This window comes from Myodes glareolus, chromosome 3 (genome assembly GCF_982192425.1).
Source record: "Myodes glareolus chromosome 3, mMyoGla1.1, whole genome shotgun sequence".
Lineage (NCBI taxonomy): Eukaryota > Metazoa > Chordata > Mammalia > Rodentia > Cricetidae > Myodes > Myodes glareolus.
This window is the reverse complement of record NC_142028.1, coordinates 97,002,812-97,025,046: the sequence shown is the minus strand read 5'-3', so window position 1 is coordinate 97,025,046 and position 22,235 is coordinate 97,002,812. Positions and strand designations below refer to the sequence as shown.

The 22,235-nt window shown below is 39.0% G+C and overlaps 1 protein-coding gene across 4 annotated transcripts in view; it reads left to right on the top strand.

Moving 5' to 3' along the window:
• Nucleotides 1-6,279, top strand: part of Ift74 (intraflagellar transport 74) — a 95,424-nt gene extending 89,145 nt beyond the window's left edge. For all 4 annotated transcript variants that reach the window (XM_048453072.3, XM_048453074.3, XM_048453070.3 and 1 more), the window contains exons 19-20: nucleotides 2,198-2,258; nucleotides 3,446-6,279. In XM_048453072.3, the coding sequence (XP_048309029.1) occupies nucleotides 2,198-2,258; nucleotides 3,446-3,564 (180 nt within the window). In that variant the 3' untranslated portion in view covers nucleotides 3,565-6,279. The remainder of the gene's footprint in view (nucleotides 1-2,197; nucleotides 2,259-3,445) is intronic.
• Nucleotides 6,280-22,235: the final 15,956 nt, after the last annotated feature.

The window sequence follows — 22,235 nt, the reverse complement described above, 5'->3', positions numbered from 1 at the left end:
CACCGAGGAAGCAGGAAAGTAGGACATACAGAATGAAAGAAAGGTAAAAAGTCCTGAGGTAAAATGTAGATGAATAGAATCAGGTTAAATTTTAAGTTAAAAAGAGCTAGTGGGAGAAGCATAAGCTAAGGCCAAGCATTCATAATTAATAAGTCTCCTTGTCTTTATTGAGAGCTGGTTGTTAGCCCAAAGAAAGTTCTAGCAACAGTCATGTCTAATCAGGCTGTGACTGAAAACTGTAAATGCATGAAATTCCCCAATGTTTTAGTAGTATGATGAAGGTACAAAAAGCAAAATCAGGTCTCTCTTACCCAGAAGTGACCATTTCTAATACATTGGTGTGTGAAGACTTGAAGGCATTTTCCTCTTTGTATCAATTCATCACATCATATTCTTACAAAAAAATTCATTAAAAACAGTCTTTAAATATTTTCTTAAACATTTTAACCTTTAAAAATGTTTCTCTTAGCTATTGCAATGTATGGACATAGAGTTTAAAAAGATAACTTCACATCTCTACGGAAAGAAATAGAATCTTATAAGAGTTTGCAGTAACCATTAAAGTTTATAAATCACTAATTAATGTATCTGGTTTCTTTGTCCATCTGTCTCGATTTCATAATATAAAACCCTACAGATGGATTTATAGTTGACACTGTAAAAGTTTGCTGAGTGGGGATGAGTGCTAGAGGAAAACCCAAGAAAAGTTTTGTAACTACGTTATGTTGTTGGGAATGGTTTGTGGGAAGAGGACTGCCTTTTTGTTTCAACTGTTGGCATTCCTCTTCCACTACATAGGTGATCTAAGGCATTGGGCAGACACCATTGCTTAGTTGCTTTTTCCCTAAATCATAATGTAAGCCACAAATTTAAATATGTCTCTATATTTTTGTATTTTGTTAATCTTAGTTAATTAAATGAAATCCTTGTCTCTAAATCTTTTATTACCGTTTTCTTAAAAAGTTTTATATTTATAAATAGTTTTATATAATATATTATTTGAATAAGCTATAGAGATAAAGCAAGATTTTCAAAATTGGTATTTTAATGGTAAATGTCAAACAAGTCAGTAATGTGGATGTAAAAGGCATTTGATATGATGTCGTTTATATCAGTTGTATAGCACTTAGAAGGTCTGCTGCCGTATGAGAACAAAAAGGAACATGTCTCGTACTTGACTTTGCAAAGGATTATTAAAGATTTATTGCCAAAATGTGCTGACTGCTTCCCTAAGGGTCATCCTAACTTCGAGGTCTTATTTATGACAGATAGATTTGATTTAATAAGTTCTACCTTAAGGGCCACATATTTTACACAGTTAGCCATTATTTCATCCTGATACCCAAATTTATCTCTCTAGAGGAAACAATAGGATAGATATGAGCACCCTGAAAATAATCTTTACGTGAGAATTAGAAGAAACATTTTTCTTGCTTCTTCATTTACCATATTCTTTTAAATGTCCATTACTTCTTTGAGATGTCCAAGGAGAATATTATTTTAGTGCTTCATTTTCCAGACAGTCCTTTGCATAGGGAAAACTGTGTGTATCCAAAAAAAGAAAAACCATAACTCAGAGTTACAAGGTTAATTAAATCAGAAAAACAATTTAATTCTGTAACAGTGAAATTGTCTTCTGAGGAAGCAACCATCAATGTAATATCCACATTCGTTTCCTGTTGATGCAGAAATTGTTGTAGCAGGGCCAGCTTTTCACAGACTCTTACAATCTTCACACTGCAGCTCTGCCCTTATCGTAGCCTGTGAAATGAGACAGGAAACTTAGCTCTGGAAATAAGGAAGTTTTTCCTATATGACTGAACCTTTGACAATATTAGAATATATATTACCTTTGTGGCCTTAGGCTTCCAGAATTTAGGGAGAGATTCCCATTGTGTCACATTTTTCTTTCTAAGTTATTTTACAAAAAGTCATAAACTTTTTGGCATGATAGACATTTTTACTATTTTTAGCTAAAATAAATGATGTAAAACCTTTTATAGAATTTAGTTTTGTCCTAAATATAGCTATTGTATGATCTAATCTAATTGAAGTTTCTTCTCTGGCAACTCTCACTTTATTTAATAGAATGCAAGGAATTGATATGACTTAAAATGGTGTGTTGTTTTTCACAAAGGGATGTGTAATAATTCTGGCTATGAGAATTAGTTAACATTCATTTTTCTTGTGTTTCTAGCTTACAAATTTGGAGAGGAAATGGCAGCACCTTGAACAAAATAATTTCGTGATGAAAGAGTGTATCCTTTAAACTGGCTTAATATGTCCTTACAAATACTTGATATGTACAGAACTCTGAACTAATTATATGGGGTCATAAAGACTAGCATCACTTTCTGCTCTGTAGTCTCTAGAGGTTGTTTACTCAGAGTAACTATGAGAAAACTGATTTTAGGAATTACCCGAAGTATGAAGTCATCATATAGGATAGTGGGACATATGTTATAGAGTCAGATTATCAAATTTTGAATGTTTGATTCTATCACTGATAAGCTACAGTCTTTTTAGACAGTTCTCTTGATCTGTTTAAGCCTTAATTTTTATCATATCTAAAACAGTTTTTACTCACAGAGTTTAGATGTAGTTATAGGTGTTAGTTGTTTGTAATGCTAAAACTTAGCTGTCTGAACGGCAAAGGGTGGTAACCAGTTAGGATCATAAGAAATTTGACCTCTGAGTTCATTCGTGTTATAGTTGATTCAACTGCGTCATATTTCTACGAAGATGATATTTATATCTTATCTTTCATGTTCTATCTAAGAGGCAGTAGTTGCTAAGGGCATACATTGTGACATCACAACACTCTCTCCAGAATTTGTTTCCTGTTCCCTTTGACTTATTCAAGGACATCTGTCCTCAGAACAAAATCCTACTCAGTGGTACCATAGGCACTCTTTTAGGGTGTTACTGAACTTACCTCAGGGGCAGCAAGTATCTCAGCTTACTTCTAGTTAGGATGCTCTAGAAACGCTAGTTATACTATTTCACACAGCTCAGTTTGAAAGGCAGATTTTGGTATTCATGGGGTGTTTAAAAGTCCAGCATTCCAGCTTTATGCAACATAAATGCACATGACTCTGAAACAGTGAAGTCTAAGAGACTTGCCTGAAATTCTGTGTGACATTATAGAGAACCGTTTTTTCCAAAGGCTTGATTGTTCTGTGAGTAGAATTAGATTGAGCAACCTGACATTAAAGAATCAAAAGTGTTTATATTGTAAGTTAATTTTTTAAAACAAGTTTTATTTGGCCCTTTTGTTTCAACTTATGCTTTGTTAAAATAAGATTATATCTTAAAATTATTCTAGTTGTACTTTTTATGTACTGTCTACATTCACTGTGATAAATACCCAGTCTGCTTCAGTTCCTTTCTGAGTCACAGACTACTGTTTTTTACTGACATTGTTCCTCCTTAACTGTATAATTAGTCATAGCAACCAAGAGTCAAGAGAGTGATTACCAGCCAGTTATTAAAAATGTGATGAAGCAGATTGCAGAGTACAATAAAACCATCATGGATGCTCTACACAATGCCAACAGAAGCTGAGACTGATTGACTGCATCTAGAAGCACATCTTCAAGCTTGCTGAAAGTAAACTAGCTTCCCCTTGAAGAGTTAAACCCCAGGTTTTTGAATGCCATGGTTTTGTGATCTCCTTAAGGAGAGACATCTTGCATAGTAAATAGTTTAATAAAACGTGTACTGTTATGTGTCTTTCTCTGTCCTGTCAGCCAGCTCCCAAATTGTGAAACAGAGATTTATTAATTATGAAAGCTTGGCTGATAGCTTAGGCTTGTTTCTAACTAGCTCTTACAGCTTAAATTAACCCATTTCTTCTACTCTATGTTTTTTTTTTTTATGTGACTATGTTACCTTTACGCTGTAATGCCCATGCTGCTTGCTCTGTGTCCTGACATCTCCACCCTTCTTCTGAGCATCTTCTGTGCCTGGAAATCCTGCCCTGGTTATTGGCTGTTCAGATTTTTGTTAAACCAGTCAGGGTGATGCAGCTTCACAGTGTACAAAAAGATTATTCCACAACATTTCTCCCTTTTTGTCTAAACAAAAAGGAAAGGTTTTTTAACTCTTAACACAGTAAAGCTATATACAACAACCATTATCAGGTAAGAATTATATTCACATGTCCAGTTCATTTGTATTTGGCATATTTGGAGAAAATACTCTATTGTTTGTTTTATTTTTTGTTTTTTTTTTGAGACAGAGTTTCTCACCTGTATATGGAGTCAGTCCTGTAACTTACTCTGTAGACCAGACTATTATCTATCATATCTTGTTGAATATAAAATTTTTATACCTAAACCATTTTCTACCATAACTTGTATTACCATCCTAAAATATCTTTTTAGACTGTAAAACATCTTTTTAGATAAACAGCTTTTTATATTTCTATGTTTTTCCATCTTATAAACTTTGGATCTCTTATGTAAATTTCTTTTCTGAATTTGGTAACAGGGAAAATTTTACAACTTTAACTATCTAGTCTTCAATCCCTTCAAAGACCTGAGGATATAATATTACCTGAGTAAACAGGCAGTGAAGAGCAAGCAACTTCCAAGACAATAAAAAATGACAGAAACACATCTGGCTTCCTGGACAATTGCCCATGGTTCCTCTGTAAGATTGGGGCATCCATCTTTGGTGTATAGGCCTAGAATATTTGACAGACTTTTCTGTGAAGCAGGAATTTTGAAGGACTATCCCACCTTGTCTTGGCAAAGTTTGACAGTTTTCTTTTTGTGTCCTGTTTGTCCAATTTGGATAGCATACTGTCAGCAGTCAAGGCAAGGGCAATTTCTTGTCCAAATGACTAGCTTTTGCCACAAAGGAAGTAAACTTCAATCAGAGGTTCTTCAATGTCCATTACCTTTTTATGAAGTAGATTGATGCTACCAGGAGCAGACATGTCTCATTGTCATGAAAAGCCTTATGTATTTAAAACAGTTTAAATGCCATGTTCTGTATAGTATATGACATTGTTTGGGATTAGGAAAGGAATGTCCTGAAAATGGGTCCTGGAGACAGTACTAAGTGTAATTTAATTCACACTATACAAGGTGGGCTGCATCTAGAATTCCTAGAAGTAGCTTGAAAGGGGTGCAGGAGAGGAAACATTTTAAAGAAATACTTAAAGCCTCCCTTTCAGGATTAAAAAAAAAAAAAAAAAAAAACTTCTCCAAAATCTCACGCTGGGGGTGGAGAAAGGCTGAAACCTGGTACTTCCCAGAGAAGAAATTTGTCTCCCAGGGAAAGATTTTAAACTGTTTAACAGACCAGAACCCAGCTCAGTGATAGCACATTGATGAGTGAGACCAAATCTTAACTAGACCCAATTATACACACCTTATTTCCTCTATTTAAACCTAAACACCCTGTCAGTTTCCCAAAATGGCTTTGGGAGTTTCTGGGCCTCATTGTCTTATTCCTTTTTCCAATGTGTCCACATCAAATCGACCTCTTTTTTCTACTGATCACTATACTATCTCATGTTTTTATTAGCATATGTTAACTATACATAATAGGTTTCATTATGGCATTTTTATACATGTAAGTAATATATTTGAATCATATTCACCCAACTCAGTTACCCTCGCTTATCCTATTCTATTGCTAAACTCCTTTTCTTCCCAATTAGTCCTTCTTCATTTTTTATTGAGACAGTGTCTTGTTCAGGCTAGCCATGATCTTTTGGTCCTCCCACTATAGCCTCCCATGTAGTTGAAATCACCACATCAAGCACTATAAATGGTATTACTTTAGTTTGTATAAGTTTAAGTAGAAGATTGACCCTGATTGAGCTTGGTTTACTATAGAGCAGTGGTTCTCAACCTTCCTAATGCTGAAACCCTTTAATACACTTCCTCATGTTGTGGTGACCCCAACCATAAAACTATTTTCACTGATACTTCATAACTGTAATTTTGCAAAGTAAATATCTGATATGAAGGATATCTGATATATGAGCCCTGTGAAATAGGTCATAGCTTGAAGGCTGAGAACCACTGCTCTATATTACTAATAATTTAGCTGAAGATCCTGGACAACTATCCTAAGGTGACAATTATAAAATATGTTCTTCAGAGACTGAGTTCCTTGGATTATCAGTAAACATTCTACCACCAAAGGATTTGTGGTCAGAGAAGTTTGGAAACACTGTATCAAAGACAAATCATTTTCTTCTTGACTGCTAAGAGCCATAAATCTGATATAATAAATATGTATACTGAAAGCATTTCTCAAAGATGTTTGTCTCCAGAATTCTTGTTTTCACAGAACTTCATTCATATGGAATTTGTTATCTAAGAAATATGTATCAGATTTTGTATACCAGTTTCTTCTCAAGTCCTTTGGGATGGATTTTTGCTCTCCACGGCTGGCTTCCTAAGTGTCTGCTTTTTGCCAGTACAGTATAGTGACTACACATTTCTTTCACCATGGTTTTGTGGAGTTTTCCATTGTAAATTGGTAGCAGATTTAATTCCACTAGAAAACACTCTTTGGAGAGGTAAAGAAATGAACTCTGAAATTGAGAAGTATCAAGTAGTGGGTTTTGGTGGCATTTTGCCAAGCCACCTGCTCGTTGGTAAAGTGCTAGTTTAGTTTGATAATTAGAAACTTTTCTGTGAATGCTGAATGTTGAACAATATTCCTTTTCTGCATAGCAACAATCACAGGTTTATGTAGTTGGCCTTTTTCATTAGGACTGTCGGCTCCCCATTATGACATACAGACTTATTAATTTTGAAAGCTTGACCAATAGCTTAGACTTGTCCCACTAGCTCTTATAACTAAAATTAACCCGTATCTTTTGATCTACATTCTTTCAAGTGGCTTGGTTATTTTAGCACATGGTTCTGTGTGCCATGTCTAGGGATCCTGGTGAGCCTTCCTAGTTAAAAACCTTAGCCCTTTCTCTTATGAAGGCCTCTCTGGTATGTTTGAATCTCTCTTTAAAATTATTTTCATTTTATAATTATTTTGTTTTTATATTTATGAGTGTGTGTGTGTGTGTGTGTGTGTGAGCCATGGGTGAAGGTCAGAGGACAATTGACAGCCAGTTGTTCTCTTGTAACATTTAGAATCAAGGAATCAAACTCAGAAATGTCTACTTTGCAGAACATTCTTGGTACCCAAGTATGTCATTTTGATACAGGCCAGCAAAGTTTTGCAGAGCAACAGTCTATTTTACATGAGAAGAGAAGAGACTTGAGGCAGCAAAACATCATCTTCAGTCTTGTAAAATTAGTAGTGTTAAAATGTTGTTGTATAGCATAAATCTGTACTGGGTAAAGATTTCAAAGAGGATATTTAAAATTAAAACTTCTTCATGTGATTTGGGATATGTAAACACTCTGCACATTAATTAACCCACTTGTCTATCAATAGTAATTAAGTCTGCTTGGTTTGCTTTAAAATGCATAATGTGCCAGGTTGGATGGTATAGGCCTGCAATCTTAGCAGCACTCAGCACTTGGGGAGCAAAGGCAGGATACTGCAAGTTTGAAGCCAGGTTGGGTGATATAGAAGAACTTATGTTAACGAAAGAAAACAAAGAGAAAGAAGGTAGGACATTCTCAAGGTTGTTTATATCAGACTCATGAAGCCAAAGGAAGTGTTCTGGAGAGGCTAGGCAGGGGCACTGTGCCATCTGAGCACTTACGACCAACTGGCTTCTCTCTAGTGCCAATGTCATTAATCATGCCCTGAATATCACCTCACCCTGTTGGCATGTTGGCATGCTCCATAGAGTACTGTAGAGTACCAGGCTCCCATGTCTAGAACAGGGCCTGATAGCGATCATCTATAATCCTGGAAGCAGGAGGCTGAGGAGGTTGAGTGCCAGGCTAGGCTGGGTGATACTGCAGGACTGTTTCAAAGCCCTGAAGAACCTCTGCTTGTTAACTGAGAAATTAAACAGGAGAGACTATTTAGCTTTCCCATGTTGATCTTCATTAGTAAGGGTGACCAGGTTTATTCGGTCTGCTGCTGCTTTTCACATGAATTTCAAGGCGTTATTTGTAACAGGAATAGAACTCAGAATGATGGAGCTGAATAAGGAAGGGCTGGCTCATGCAGATAGAACCTCCAGTTCTACCCCAGCAAAAAGAAGACTCTTGTTGGATTTGTTGAAAGGCTTTGAGAGGAAGGAAGAGACATTAGTGAGAATTTCCCTCAGATAACACATGTTTTAGTTTTAAAGAAAACCTCCTCAATGTGTTTCCCCAAATATCACATATGAGTAAGTTACAATGGAAACTGGAAACTTTGCTTTTTTTGCAAGAATTTTTTCCCATCGAACTCTCTATTGTTGTAATGTGGGTTAGAGTAAACACTCAGACATAAACACACTATTACCTTATGGAATATGCCAGTCTTCCCTTTTCTTCCTGGGCAAATACTGGTTGAGTTCTAGATAGCACCAAGAACTGGGTTTTTACTAACCCAAGTCAACGTTTGTTACTGTGATAAACATACACTGTTTCCTTGGAGTCTCTTACAGCTCTTCCGCCTCCTCTCCTGCACGCATCTCTGAGCCTCGAGGGGAGGGTTTGGATGGAGACATCCCACTTAGGACTGAGTGCTCCAAACTTTCCCACTCTCTGTGCACTGTCCACTGTGGATCTCTTCGTTAATTCACATCTGTTTCACAAACGAGCTCTCTTGTGGGGATTGAGTGATGCCCTGATCAGCTATAGTTGATTATTTCCACTGTGGTGCATCATAGGACAAGCTCAAGCAGGGAGTCATGGGGAAGAAAAAGCTGCCTGATTTATTTGATATAATGCATTTAAATACTTTCTTTATCCAAAAGGGAAGAACCATATCACAGTCACAAATCAAAGCAAAACTAAAGTTCACCAGTGTAAAACTTGGGGTCATACTTCTGGGACCCAGCCACCGTCCTCTGTACTCCCAAGGGCCTAGGACACTTCTTCAGCTCTATTCTCTACGTTCACAGCTTCTCTCCTAGGCTCAGGCTGGTTCCACTCTATGACTACTGCTGTCCTTGGCAGTAGTCCATGGTATGCCATCTCCATGACGCTGGGGTCTTCACTGCAACTGTTGCACCTTCACCAGTAGCCTCTCTTGGTCTTTCTTCAGGGACTCTAACCCTGCCACATTGTGCCAAGACTCAGCTTCTATGACCTCTTCAATTCTGGTGCTTCTGCTACAGTTGAGGCTGCACATTCACCAGTGGCTTCTCCTGGCCTCTCTTAGTACCAAATTTCAGGTGCTTCCCATGACCCCTTCATGCCTTCAAAACCAGTACCACCTCGGGAGCTCTTAGACATTGCCAAGCTGCTAGCACGAGGTACAACCTTGGCAGCCTCCAGAAGAGAGCTTTTGTTTGCTGATTCTGAGGAACGTTCCAAGAAGATTTTGCCTCAGTGATGTTAGTCTCACAGTGTTTTCTTCAGTTCCAACTAAACAATATCAATTGTCCCAGTAAGTCAAGAGTTTCATTTGAATGGTTCTGTTCTCTCATTAATCACAGCTGATTCTTCCGCCTCAGCTGAGAATCACAGATTCTTCAAAGTACTGGAGGTCTCAGGTATAGTCTTTGAGGATCCTCAAACTTCCCTCTGAAATTTCATGAACCAGGTCTTCATTATCTTCATTGCTCTTAGCATTGCTCTCAAACTCCCATGGAACAATCCATTGAGCTTTGAGAACGCAGTGACTTTTCCAGTCCAAAGTTCAAATGCCTTCATTCTCCTCCCAAATCACATGATCAGTTCTGTTACAGCAATACTCCACTCCTGGTACCAACATTTTTGGTCTTTGTTAAATGCTGTTATGAAGCAACTTGGAGAGAAAAGGTTTGTCTCTTGCAGCATCTCCCAGAGAAATCAGGCAGAAACCTGGAGGCAGAAACTGACGCAGAGGCCATGGAAGAGTGCTGCTTACTGGCTTGCTCACTGTGGCTTGTTCAGATTGCTTTCTTATACCATCCAGAACCCCCTTAGGGGGCGGTACCATCCCAGTGAGTTGAGCCCACTCATATCAGTCATTTAATCAAAATGCACTATGGACTTGCCTAGAGGCAAATCTTACGGTGGCATTTTCTCAGTTTGGAGTCTCTCTTCCCAAGTGTAGCTTGTGTTAAATTGACAAAAAAGACTATCCAGCGCACTATGGCAGAAGTGAAGAAGCTGTTATTCAGTTGACCATACTATTAGAAGACAATAGTTGACTAGCTAAGCCCACTGAAGTGCCCCATTTTCTGTTACCACACTCAGCAGATAACTTCCCTGTGTTAGAGGAAGTCAAGCGACACAAGCTTAATACTATCCACACTTAATCCTACGTCTGTCAAAGGAAAATATAATTCCTTTTAAAAAACATTTATCAGCCTTTCATTTTATTGTTAAAATCAACCTTCCCTTAGTTCACTAGAGGCTGATGGGCTGCCTTAGTGATTGGCCATTCCCTTCCCTGTTCACCAGCTTCATCCCTATTCCCCGCCCCCACCTAGGACAAAGCAGGACTTGTGTCTTGGGATTAGGGGAAATGGTTAAGGAAAGGAAAAGAAAATTGCTTTTTCAGCTTCTCCTGCTTCCCATGTAGCGTACAATGAAAAAGCAAGCGTCCCTTGGGAGGAAATAACAAAAATGCCAACAGGAGATGGATGGCCAAAGCCTGTGTCCCTGAAATGGATTGGAGTCACTGCCTTCCAGGTGTCACAGGCTTCTGCCCTTCACTCTTTGTGGTTATCAGAAAACCAAGTAGTGATCCCCTCCTGAGGCCCTTTACTCCTGAAGTCATTCATCAACTTAGTTTTCTTTCCTGCCAGAAATAGCTAAGTCAGAGAAGGAGATCTGGTGAGTTGTAGGAGACCCATTGACTTCTTTCCCAAAGTGCATATGGGCTGTGCTCACAGCCCCGCTTTCCTTCAGTGCTGGGCTTACAGGTGAGCACCACCACCACAGAGGGCTGCTGCTTGTTGCCTTAAGATGGGTACCAGGGAGTAGCAAGAACTGCACACTCATTTCTGTTAATGCAGAGGTCTTTCACCACTGTGGGCTTTCTGCAGACAGGTTGGATGTCTTCACTTCCTCTCTGCTAGTCAATCACTTGGCACGGAAGCTCACAGTGAGTGCTCACTGTGTTGAACTAGTTTGTGGGCCACGTGCTCACAGTAATAAACCAAATAAAAATAGCGGGAAGGGTGTACAAGAGAAAGTGCTGGGGGGGATGAGTATGATCTGAGTATGTATTATGCATAAGTTGAAGATGCCACAATGAAACCTGTATGTATTTTGTATAATTAATGTATGCTAATTTAAAGGAAAAAGGTTGGGGGCTGCTTTGGACAAGAGTTCCAAAGTTCTGCAAATATGTCTGTAATCCCAGCACTTGGAAAGGTAAGGCAAGGATGAGGTTTCAGAGATATCCTGGGCTACATAATGAGACCTTGCTTCAAAAAGTCAGGGCTCTTTCTCCCCAACCTTGCAGCTTTTGTTGTCAGGTGTTTTGTTGATTGTAGCCATCATGACTGAAATGAGGTGAAATCTCAGAGTTGTTTTTATTTGCATTTCCTATTGCTAAGGGTGTTGAACACTTTTTGGGCATGTTCATTTCTTCTGTTGAGAACTCTCTGTTTAGATCCCTAGCCCATTTTTAAATTAGGTCATTTACTTTCTTGACTCTGTTTCTTTTGTTGTTGTTGTTTGTTTGTTTGTTTGTTTTAGTTTTTTGTATTTTCTGGATATTAATCATTTGTCAAATTTGTAGCTGGCAAAGAGTCTCTCCCCTTCTGTGAGTTTCTTCTTCACTTGGTTTATTGTTTCCTTAGCTGTATAGACGCTTTCTGGGCTTTTGTGGTCCCCATTGTCAGTTGTTGACTTTAATTCCTGGGTAAATAGAGTTCTGTTCAGAAAGTCTTTTTCTATACCTTTGCCTTATAGGCTTGGAAGAGAAAGGATAAAGAGTATAGAGACCCATAAAATAAAGGTAATGTTTTAAAAGGGTAAAGTCTTTAAAGAGACAGAGTACAGATAGTCATATATTAAAAAGAAAGAAAGAAAAATAAGCCATGTGAAAATGGAAAGTTCACAGAGAGTCTGGATTCTATATATTATTGTGTTTTCTTTGAATTTTTTTTGACTGTGAAGGAGCTAAATACAGAGAGACATTTCATTGTGGGGTCTGCTAAGATAATCCAACATGAAGGTATCTTGACTTCAGAATTTGGGTCTAAGGATATGATGCTTTGGAAAAGAGGTTCTTCTTTTGTTTTCACAGAGAATGAAACCCTGTGGACTGCTTCTAGACCAATATGGTATGATAGACCACGCCCTTCTGAAAGGTTGCCTTAAGCACCCTCAAAAACTTAATTTGCTCAACTGCTGACTGAGATGAACCTAGCTTACAGGATACACCATGAAAGACCTGATTAACAGTGCCCCTATACAGCACGAAGCAGTTTGGAAAGAAAAAACTGCGCCCATATTCCCAAATATTGTTTATAAATGTTCTGTAAATGGGGCAGTAAGTGGTACTCTGTTGTTGGTAACCAACAGCTTTCTAATTGAACTTAACACCACCTCAACAGGAAAAAAATCCATGCCTGGTAATTGAAACCTAGCCAGCTTTTCAGGAGTAGTAATGTTAGGGACATTAGAAAAGATGCTACCTCTACATTTTGCTAATCCCTTACTACATTCTAAATCTTATATTCAGAGAAGAGTATAGCCACTACCTCTCATCAAAGAAGCCTCTCTTTATTTATTTATTTATTTATTTATTAAAAATTTCCACCTCCTCCCCACCTCCTCCTCCCTCTCTAGTCCTAAGAGCAGTCAGGGTTCCCTGCCCCATGGGAAGTCCAGGGTCCTCCCCTCTCCATCCATGTCTATAAAGGTGAGCATTCAAACAAACCAGGCTCCCACAAAGTCAGTCCATGCAGTAGAATCAAAACCCAGTGCCATTGTCCTTGGCTTCTCAGCCAGCCTTCTTTGCCAACCACATTCAGAGTGTCCAGTTTGATCACATGCTCCATCACTCCCAGTCCAGCTGGCCTTGGTGAGCTCCCATTAGATCAGTCCCACCATCTCAGTGGGTGGCCGCACCCATCATGGTCCTGACTTCCTTGCTCATGTTCTCCCTCCTTCTGCTCCTCATTTGGACCTTGGGAGCTCAGTCCAGTGCTCCAGTGTGTGTCTCTGTCTCTATCTCCATCCATCGCCAGATGAAGGTTTTATGGTGATATGCAAGATATTCATCAGTGTGGCTATGGGAAAAGGTCAGTTCAGGCACCCTCTCCTCTGCTGCCCAAGGAACAATCTGGGGACCTCTCCTTGGACCTGGGAACCCCTCTAGAGTCAAGTCTCTTGAAAACCCTAAAATGGCTCCCTTAATTAAGATATTTGCTTCCCTGCTCCCATATCCATCCTTTCTCCATCCCATTCCCCTAAGCTCTCCTGAATCCTCCCCTTCTCCATTCTCTCTACCCATCTCCCCTTACATCCACCCCCCACACCCCCGTGCACCCAAGTTTTGCCTGGCAATCTTGTCTACTTCCAATATCCAGGAGGATAACTATATGATTTTCTTTGGGTTCACAAAGAAGCCTCTCTTTACAGTAGGTAGAGACTATCATAGAGAAGCCACAACTGGACACAATACAGAAATTGGTGGATTGTGGAGAGCCCAGCAGCAACAGATATGTATGTAACACAGCTCCTGTATCTATGGTACAGGGGACTTGATAGAAGAGGGCACAGAAAAACTGTAAGAACCAGAATTATCAGAAAAATCTGCAGTGAAACATTCTCTCCTGGAAATGGCTGCATAAGCAAGACCAGAACAATTGTAATATCAATGGACATATTAACATGGAAGGGGGAAATTTACAGGGTCCTATCCCTGAATAAAAAACTACAGGCAGCTAATGACTGCTGGCAAAAGGAGAATTAGCCTCTCCCAGGGATGAGTCCATGAACTGGTTGTCCAATGAATGCAGAGTGGTCAATCTGAGACCATATACACAAACAAAAACAGACTCAGAGGTTGTATTTATATATTTGTGTACACACACACACACACACACAATGATAATAAAAAGGCTATCAATGAGAGTGGGGTTCATGTGAGGAATTGGAGAGAGAAAAGGGAGGGGGAAGTGGTGTAATTCTATTTCAATTAAAGCTGTATTTAAAAAAATCAGGGCTGGGGATGTAGCTCGACAGAATGCCTTAGGTTTGCTCCTGAGGACTCTTTATACATACAAAGTGAACTGAACATATTCAAGCAAAAATGCATCTAAAGGTTAATGGTAATATTTCTCACACTTGTCTAAATGTAACAACCAATAACAAATCGTATGTATTGCAGTCGAACATTATTTTACATAAAGAATGAAGTACTGACATTGTAAATTTTTTTCACTGTAACAACAAAATACCATAAGAAACGATTTAAGGAAATAAGAGTTTGCTTTGGCCCACAGTTCCAGGGTGCATTGTATAGTGATGGAGAAGTCCTGGCAGTAGGAGCTTGAAGCGGCGGCTCACAGTGCATCCACGACAACAGAGAGCAAAGAACACCGCTAGTATATATTATTTAAATTTACATTTACCGGCCATTTTCCAGACTTTTAAATGACTGTGACTTCTCTAAGAGGGACTAGGGAGGTAGCTCACACGATAAACTATAAAATGTAGGGTGTTGCGGCTTAGTCTGGGTGTAGATTCCAAGCATCGTCACAGTTTGCAATAATGGTCATTAATATTTTTATTGGGAAAATGGGGACATAACTGATTCAGAGAGTAATTATTGATGCTTTGAAGTGCTTTAGTCAAATGTATTTTCATGGAAGCGTATATCACAGCTCTTTGCAGCATATTTATTCAGAGGCTGAGCCATCTGGTCCTCTAGGAAGAAATACTTCCCTGATGACTCTACAGAGCGGCCCCACCATCCAGCAGAAGAATAACCTGAGCAAAGACAGGAGCCAAATGCACAGATGCAAACCTCTCAGGATGTACACTTACAGAGCAGAAGGAAGCAGTGAGATTAGTTTTCAAAATATTTTTAACTCATCCTACCTGAATATTTCAACATGTGGCTAACAGGAAATTACTGATGAAATAATTTGGAGTGTTTTAGTCTAAGTTTTGGAGATGTTATGCATATAATACTTAAAGCATATAATCCAGATTTGGAATATTTAAATGACCGGTGGCCACATGGGAGTGACTAATACTGGAAGTACGGCCTTAGACTTTAGTCTTTTTATTTGGACAGCAAGAGGATGAGCCACTGGAGGAAGCTGAATGCAGTGTGTTCAGAAGAGGAAGTCTGTCCTATAAGGAGGAAAACACTTTTCCTATGTGACATTGCAATCTAAAGAGGACATTTTGTGTTTCCTTTCATTACTCTCCATATATGGACATATTTTATTGAGGAGCAACCTTAATTAGTCCAAGAACACACACACACACACACACACACACACACACACACACACACAATGTGTGTGTGGTATGTAAGAAACATTTTATATTATTCTGAATGAGACCTCTAAGAGGTTATGACAAATTATGTAAATTCAATAATTAAAAGTATATAGATGACTAATGATCATGTTTACATTTAGCAACTCTAACATTAATCATCATAATCTGCCTGTACTCATATTTCATAGAATTCCATTATCAATATTGTCTTAATTTATCTGTATATACAACCAGTAAACTTTCTCAACATACTTATTTTATGACATAAATTTATTGAACAAAGCAGTGGGTTTCATTAAGACATTTTCAAACAGGTATATGATAGACTTTCTTTACATTACCCCTCTCCTGCTTGCCCCCTCCTTTTCCTAGTATCTCCCCTTCTACTTTAATGACATGTATAAACTGAACATAAATATGTAGATTCCACATATGAGAGAAAACACGCCATTTTTATCTTCCCGAGTTTGGCTTATCTCGATTAGCATGGTGGTCCCCAGTTTCATTCTTTTCCCTGTAATTAGCATATTCCACCAAATAAAATTTCATTGTGCATATATGTCACATTTTTACTTGCCAACAGCTAGGCTAATTCTGTAACTTGCATTTGTAAATAGCAAGGTGTTAATTCTTGACAGTCAAAATTGATAGAATGTCCTTTTGCAGGATATGAAATGAGCTGGCACACACAGATAAACTGACGTTAGAGTTGACTGCCCGGGAGCTGTGGAACTGTGTGCAGCTCTCCCTGCCCCCTTCTCAGCCAAGTGCTAGCTCTCCAGGTCTTCCTCTGAACCTCCCAGATCTCTGGCACTAATCTCAGCAGAGGAAGGAGTGGGGATGAAGCTAAGTGTATTAAAACAATAGAGAGGGGAAGAAGACAGAGTAGGCAGAGTACCTTGTGACCTTAAAATAATGAGCTGGGTTTTCCTGTGTGTCTGGTGAGCTGTCTTTAAAGACAATTCCAAAAAAGAGGCTTTAAAATGTTGAGAATAAAGGGCGAATTCTTGGCCGTGGTTGTGCGCCTGCCTTACCAGGTAGGCCATTTTGAAGTACCACACACATTTGGATGTAGCTGCAAAAAAAGAGTTCAGTATGCTTGGAAGTTAAAGTCTGGGAATGAGGCCCATTCTTAACTTGAAAATCATAGCTTAAATTTTAACTCCTTAAAACAGTTGATAAAAGACAAATATCAAGAGATACTGAGAATTTCTAGGCTAAGACAGAAATTTCCAATTTTGATTTGTGGTTAACGCTACTTTATGTTTTAAAGAAACAACAACAACAAAAACCTTTTTACACCAAAGTAACAAGAGTGTAGAGCTCAGCGCAAGGAACAGTCTTTAAAATCTGTGAGCAGAACAATGCTCCCCAACTTGGCCATGCCCTGGCCCTGAAGACTGCAAACATGTTACCATTTTAAAATAAGATTGCTCCAAATTAATGAAAGATCTTGAGGTGGCCAGATTGTTTTGTAATATCCAGATAGATTGAATGAGTCACAGACATCCTGTGTGTTTTTCGACATAGCAGGAACCTACCAACCATTACGTGGCAATAGAGGGCCCCTCTATAACATAAGAGAATATGTAGTTTTCTTTGTGTCGGGGGTGATTGGTAAGTTGTTCTACGTAACTATTCTAAAGGAGTGTTTAATTGAACGATACAGGAAGCTTCATATTCGCCATGGTGTTAGCCAAATGAAGAAGTGTTAGTAAGCTCAAACTTCAAGTAAAAAATGAACCTAAGCCGGGAGTGTGCCAATTACGAACTAAACTCCCGAGTTGTCCCCGTCTGTTTCTTCCTCTTTACATCCAGTTTATGAGCAGTTTGAAAGATGTCTGCAAAACATCTTTAGAACCCATTTCCATCACGGCACTCAATGCGCCGCGCTGCTGTGTTTTGAATGGTCTTTTAATGGACCTCTTCCTACCCAGCATTGTTTCAGAGCTCTTACAGTAATGCCTTACTGTCTTGGAAAGCAGTCAAAGTTCGGTAAACACAAAGAACGTGACAACAAACACCAGTCTGCTCGGTACCTGGGGTGATGGCAAGTTGTGGATAATTTGTCTTTACGGATATAAATGGCAATGAAAATATGACCACAGCAAGGCATATTGGTGCATACTTGTAACCCAGCACTTGGGAGGCAAGGACAAGAGAATTAGAAGTTCAAGGCTAGTCTGGAACACATGGGGAGACTATCTTAAAAAAAAAAAAAAAGCAGACATTACAAATAAGATAGGTTTCCCTCCCCAGTTCCCAAGTCAGCAGTTAATAATTTCCTTAAATTTGGTGTTTGTTTCTCAAGTTTTTTTTACAATCATATACATCATATTAATAAAATACAGAATTGTTTTATATCCTTGTTCTCCGCCCCCCCCCCCCATTGGACACTATTCCATTGAAAGCTAGCTTGTTGTTTTATGTAACTATTTGAACTGCTGTTCTGTATTTCACTGTACAAATGATGCATGGGTAACTTCTTTGAACGGTCCTAGTAATTGGCATTTAAGTTGCTTCCTATTTTCTCCTTTGAAGCGCTCTGGCACTTCCCATGCATTGATATACACCTTTTAAAACATGGCTGGAGATGGACAAGCTCACAGAGAACATGGGTTTTCAGTCAGTTTTCCCTCAAGAGTCTGTGATGAACTTGGCATTTTCAAACTTTAATTTTTTTTAAATGTTGCTTTAACCTGGTTCTTGGATGACTATTGAGGTCTAGCACTGTCTTGTGTCAGGACTGTACACTGATTCTCCTTCTGGAATTATCTGTTTCTCTGTATGTTGCCTATTTTCTACTACATTTCTTTTCATTTCAGAGGTTTTCTTATCACAGTTTTATGTCCTGACCATATATGTTATTAGTTGTAAGTACCTTTTATCAGGATGTTCCATTATTTTTGGATAGGGTAATAGTTATTTGATTTTTTTGATCAAAAGAGTTTTTTTAATATTTATTGAATTTTAAGGTTTTTGTCATACAATATATTTTGATACCATTCCTTCTCTTCCCCTAACTTCTCCTAGGTTCTTACCAATTCCCTATACATTCAACTCCTGTTCAGACAGAGTTTATCTGTAGCTTTGGAGCCGTCCTGGAACTTGCTCTGTAGTCCAGGCTGACCTTGAACTCACAGAGATCCACCCATCTCTGCCTCCCAAGTGCTGGGATTAAAGGCGTGTGCCAACACTGCCCGGCCTCCACCCTTGTTCTTAAAGGGGGACTGCAAAGACAGCTCAGTGAGTAAAAGCACTTGCCAGAGCACCTGAGTTAGGATGCCAGGAATCTGTGTAAAAACCAGATGTAGTACTATAAACATCTGTGAGCCAGGCACGCAGCTGCGGCATGAGGGGAAGTGGAGACAGAAGAATTGGCCCAAAGCTCACAGACCAGGAAGTCTGAAGTATGCAGTGGGACAGAAGCAATAAGAAAATCCTTGCCTCAACAAAATAGGAGGAAAGAACCAAAAGTTGTCTTATTACTTATACATGCCAAATGTGCGCGTGCACACACACACACACACACACACACACACACACACACACACTAATAATAATTTAAATTTGAAATTTAAATAGTAACCATATAAAAATTCAATGTAACTGGTATATATTGGTATACAAAACTGATATTGTATTGGTACACAATTGTACTACTTGGCACATGGTAACAAACAAGAACAAGTAGTTGATGGAGAAATGAATGGCCTTTATTTCAATGCTGTGGATTGAACCCAGGACCCCAGGGTTATGTTAAGCATACACTCTACCAATGAACTACACTACTATTTCCGTAATGATTATTTGTCTTAATAGCATAACATTTAGAAATAATAAGCTTAAAATCCCAGGTTGATTTAATCAAGATTTGAATTTTAAGACTTATCAAAAGTAGATGAGCGAGAGTCTTCCCGATGGAATGTCCCACTTTTCAGGTATACCATACATCATAGGAGCCCCACAACTCAGCTTACGTTAGTAAGGAAGACCGTGGTGACATTGCAGTGCTCTTTTGGGTTTCAGAACAATGTGTACCTAGAGCAGAAAAGTTAAGAGTCATAACTGGGTGTGATGCCCATGCCTGGAATGCCTAGTGTCAGGAGGATCACAGTAAAAGGACGCGCCAGCTACATAGCAAGTTCAAGGCCAGCCTCAGCGAGCTACAGGAGAACTCATCTAAAAAAAAAAAAAAAAAAAAAGCCTAGATTCTGGGGGTCCGTGAAGTGTTGTTCAGCTTGTGAGCTGTGAAACATGTTACCAACAGTCTTCATTGATTCTCAGTTTCAGCAACTATAGAATAGGAAAATAATATCTCCCTCAGTCTGAGTTGATATACTGAGGCAGTAACATAGTTTTCAATGAACGATCCAGTTCACATTTTGAGATGAAGGTTATTATATAGTATCAGGCTTTATATAATGGAAATATGTATATTTAATATTTTTTAAGATTTAAAAAATTATCTATGTGCTGTGTGTCTGTGTGGGAACGTGCCCATGTGTTTGCCCGGTGACCTAAGAGGCGAGAAGAGGACATCAGATCCCTCGGAACTGGAATCACAGACAGTCGTGAGGAACTTGCCATGGGTGCTGAGAGCTGAACTTGGATCTTCCAGAAGAGCAACAAGCACTCTTAACCACTGAACCATCTCTACAGCCCCCTAGATTTAAGTTTTGATTGACTTTTAGGTTAGTATCATTACAGCAAGCAATACCTTTCCACACGAGAGCAGATGTCCTCAGATTATGTATTTCCTGCTGGGTTGGGGTGGCACTGGCTACCCAGACAGGGCTTTGCAGAGGCCGGTGCTGTTGTTGAGCTATATCTCCAGCTCCGCTTCTGTCATTGTTTCTGGTGAATACTTATTGTTGGGCAAGTTTCAAGTATTATTGCCTAAGCCTTTTATTTATTTATTTTTTTTAAATTGTTAAATCTCCTTAAGCCCCATTCCCATGTCAATATGTGGAAAAAGCCCAGTATCTCTCCATCTGCTTTCCCCCTAAAGTCATTAAATTTTATGTAAGTATAGTTTTATATGTACTTACATATAAACAAAGGCTTTTTTTTAGCATTATTAGTTAAAAATAGCCCATATTTTCTCCCTGAAATTACTTGAGAGAAAGAACCAGTTCTTTGGATGAAACTTGAGTTTATCTTTTTTTATTTTGTTTTGTTGTTGTTGTTGTTGTTTGTTTGTTTGTTTGTTTTTTGAAACAGGGTTTTCTCTGTAGCTTTGGGGCCTGTCCTAGAACTTGCTCTTGTAGACCAGGCTAGCCTCGGATTCAGAGATCCAGCTGCCTCTGCCTCTGGAGTGCTGGGATTAAAGGCTTGTGCCACCACTGTCCCGTCTGGGTTTATCTTTTTAATGGCCACAGAGTTGGATAGAGCATTGTCTAGGCATTGCTTCCTGAGTGTTGGACATCATATCCATCTCATTCTGGCACTGTAGACTATGCTATAATACACACCTGTATATGTCCTTTTCTGCCGATGTATCTGTTGCTGTGGGAGAGATTCCCGGGAGTGAGTTGCCAGCTAGGAATATGTTTGCATTTCAATTTAAATATTTTTTGCATTTTTAATTTGATAACTAATTTTAATAGCAAGGTTGATCACTAGCAGCAAGCAATAGAGAGAATTCATCTCCTGTAGAGAATGCTGCTCACACACAACCATCGCTTGCATGGCAATGGTGACAATAAACGATGGTAAGGAAGTTCCAAACAAAGGAGCACTCCACTGGGATACATCCTCCTTTTTATTACTGTGACTAGGAAGTGGAGCGAGGCAGGGGGATGGAGGATGGAGCAGGGGCAGGGGACTTGAGGAAGAAGGGTTACAGAAATAGAAAAGTTCTCAAGTTCACTTTCATCTAGAGCTGACTTTCCCCTCCGCAGCAGGCAGCACTGTCCTGAGACAGGATGTCTGAGCATTTTGGTAAGGGTCACGTGGCACTGCGCACTTTTCCTTTCAGACTCCTTGGCTTCTTTCAGTTAAGCGTTTTGGAGGTGCAGCACGCCAGCGCATCCCACCAAAGCACCATCACCTTTTCTGCAGTGGTGAACCAAGGAGGCAGAGCGCCAAGGATGAAGGTTCTGATGATGCTGAGCCCTGATCCTAACCTATGGTATGCTTAGATGCTCCAGGATTAACTGCTCAGTTTACACCTTTATAGTGCATCTTTGAAAGAGGCAAAATAAAATATTTTGATTTTTGAGTACATGATTGTAACTCCAATACTAGGGAGGCTGAGGTATGAAATCACAGGTCAAGGCTAACTTGGTCTACATAGAAGACCCTGTCTCAAAATAAATAAATAAATAAATGTGATTAAATGCCATGGTTGGAATAAAAAAAATTCTTCTAAAATATATTTATCAGACATTTATGTCAAAAGGAACATTAACAGAGGCTAATTATATTTTAAGATGTCTCCATTAGTAGTTTATATTAGGAGATATGAGTTTTCTGTATAGTATATAGTATATAATAAAGATTAACCTGATCTGCGCATTTAGTTTTATTTTCCAAATCTGGTAGACAGTCTAGCATACACTGTTGAAGGTCCTTTCAGAGCCAGCCTGGTTGCTCCATACGACTGTCTTTTAAGAGGCAATTGTTAAAAATTGGCTAACAGGAAGTTGCTTAAGATGCTGTGAACAAAACTCTCAGAAACCTCTCCTTCACCCACTAGGGAAGGACCCTGCTTAATCCGTGACAGTAAACTAAGAT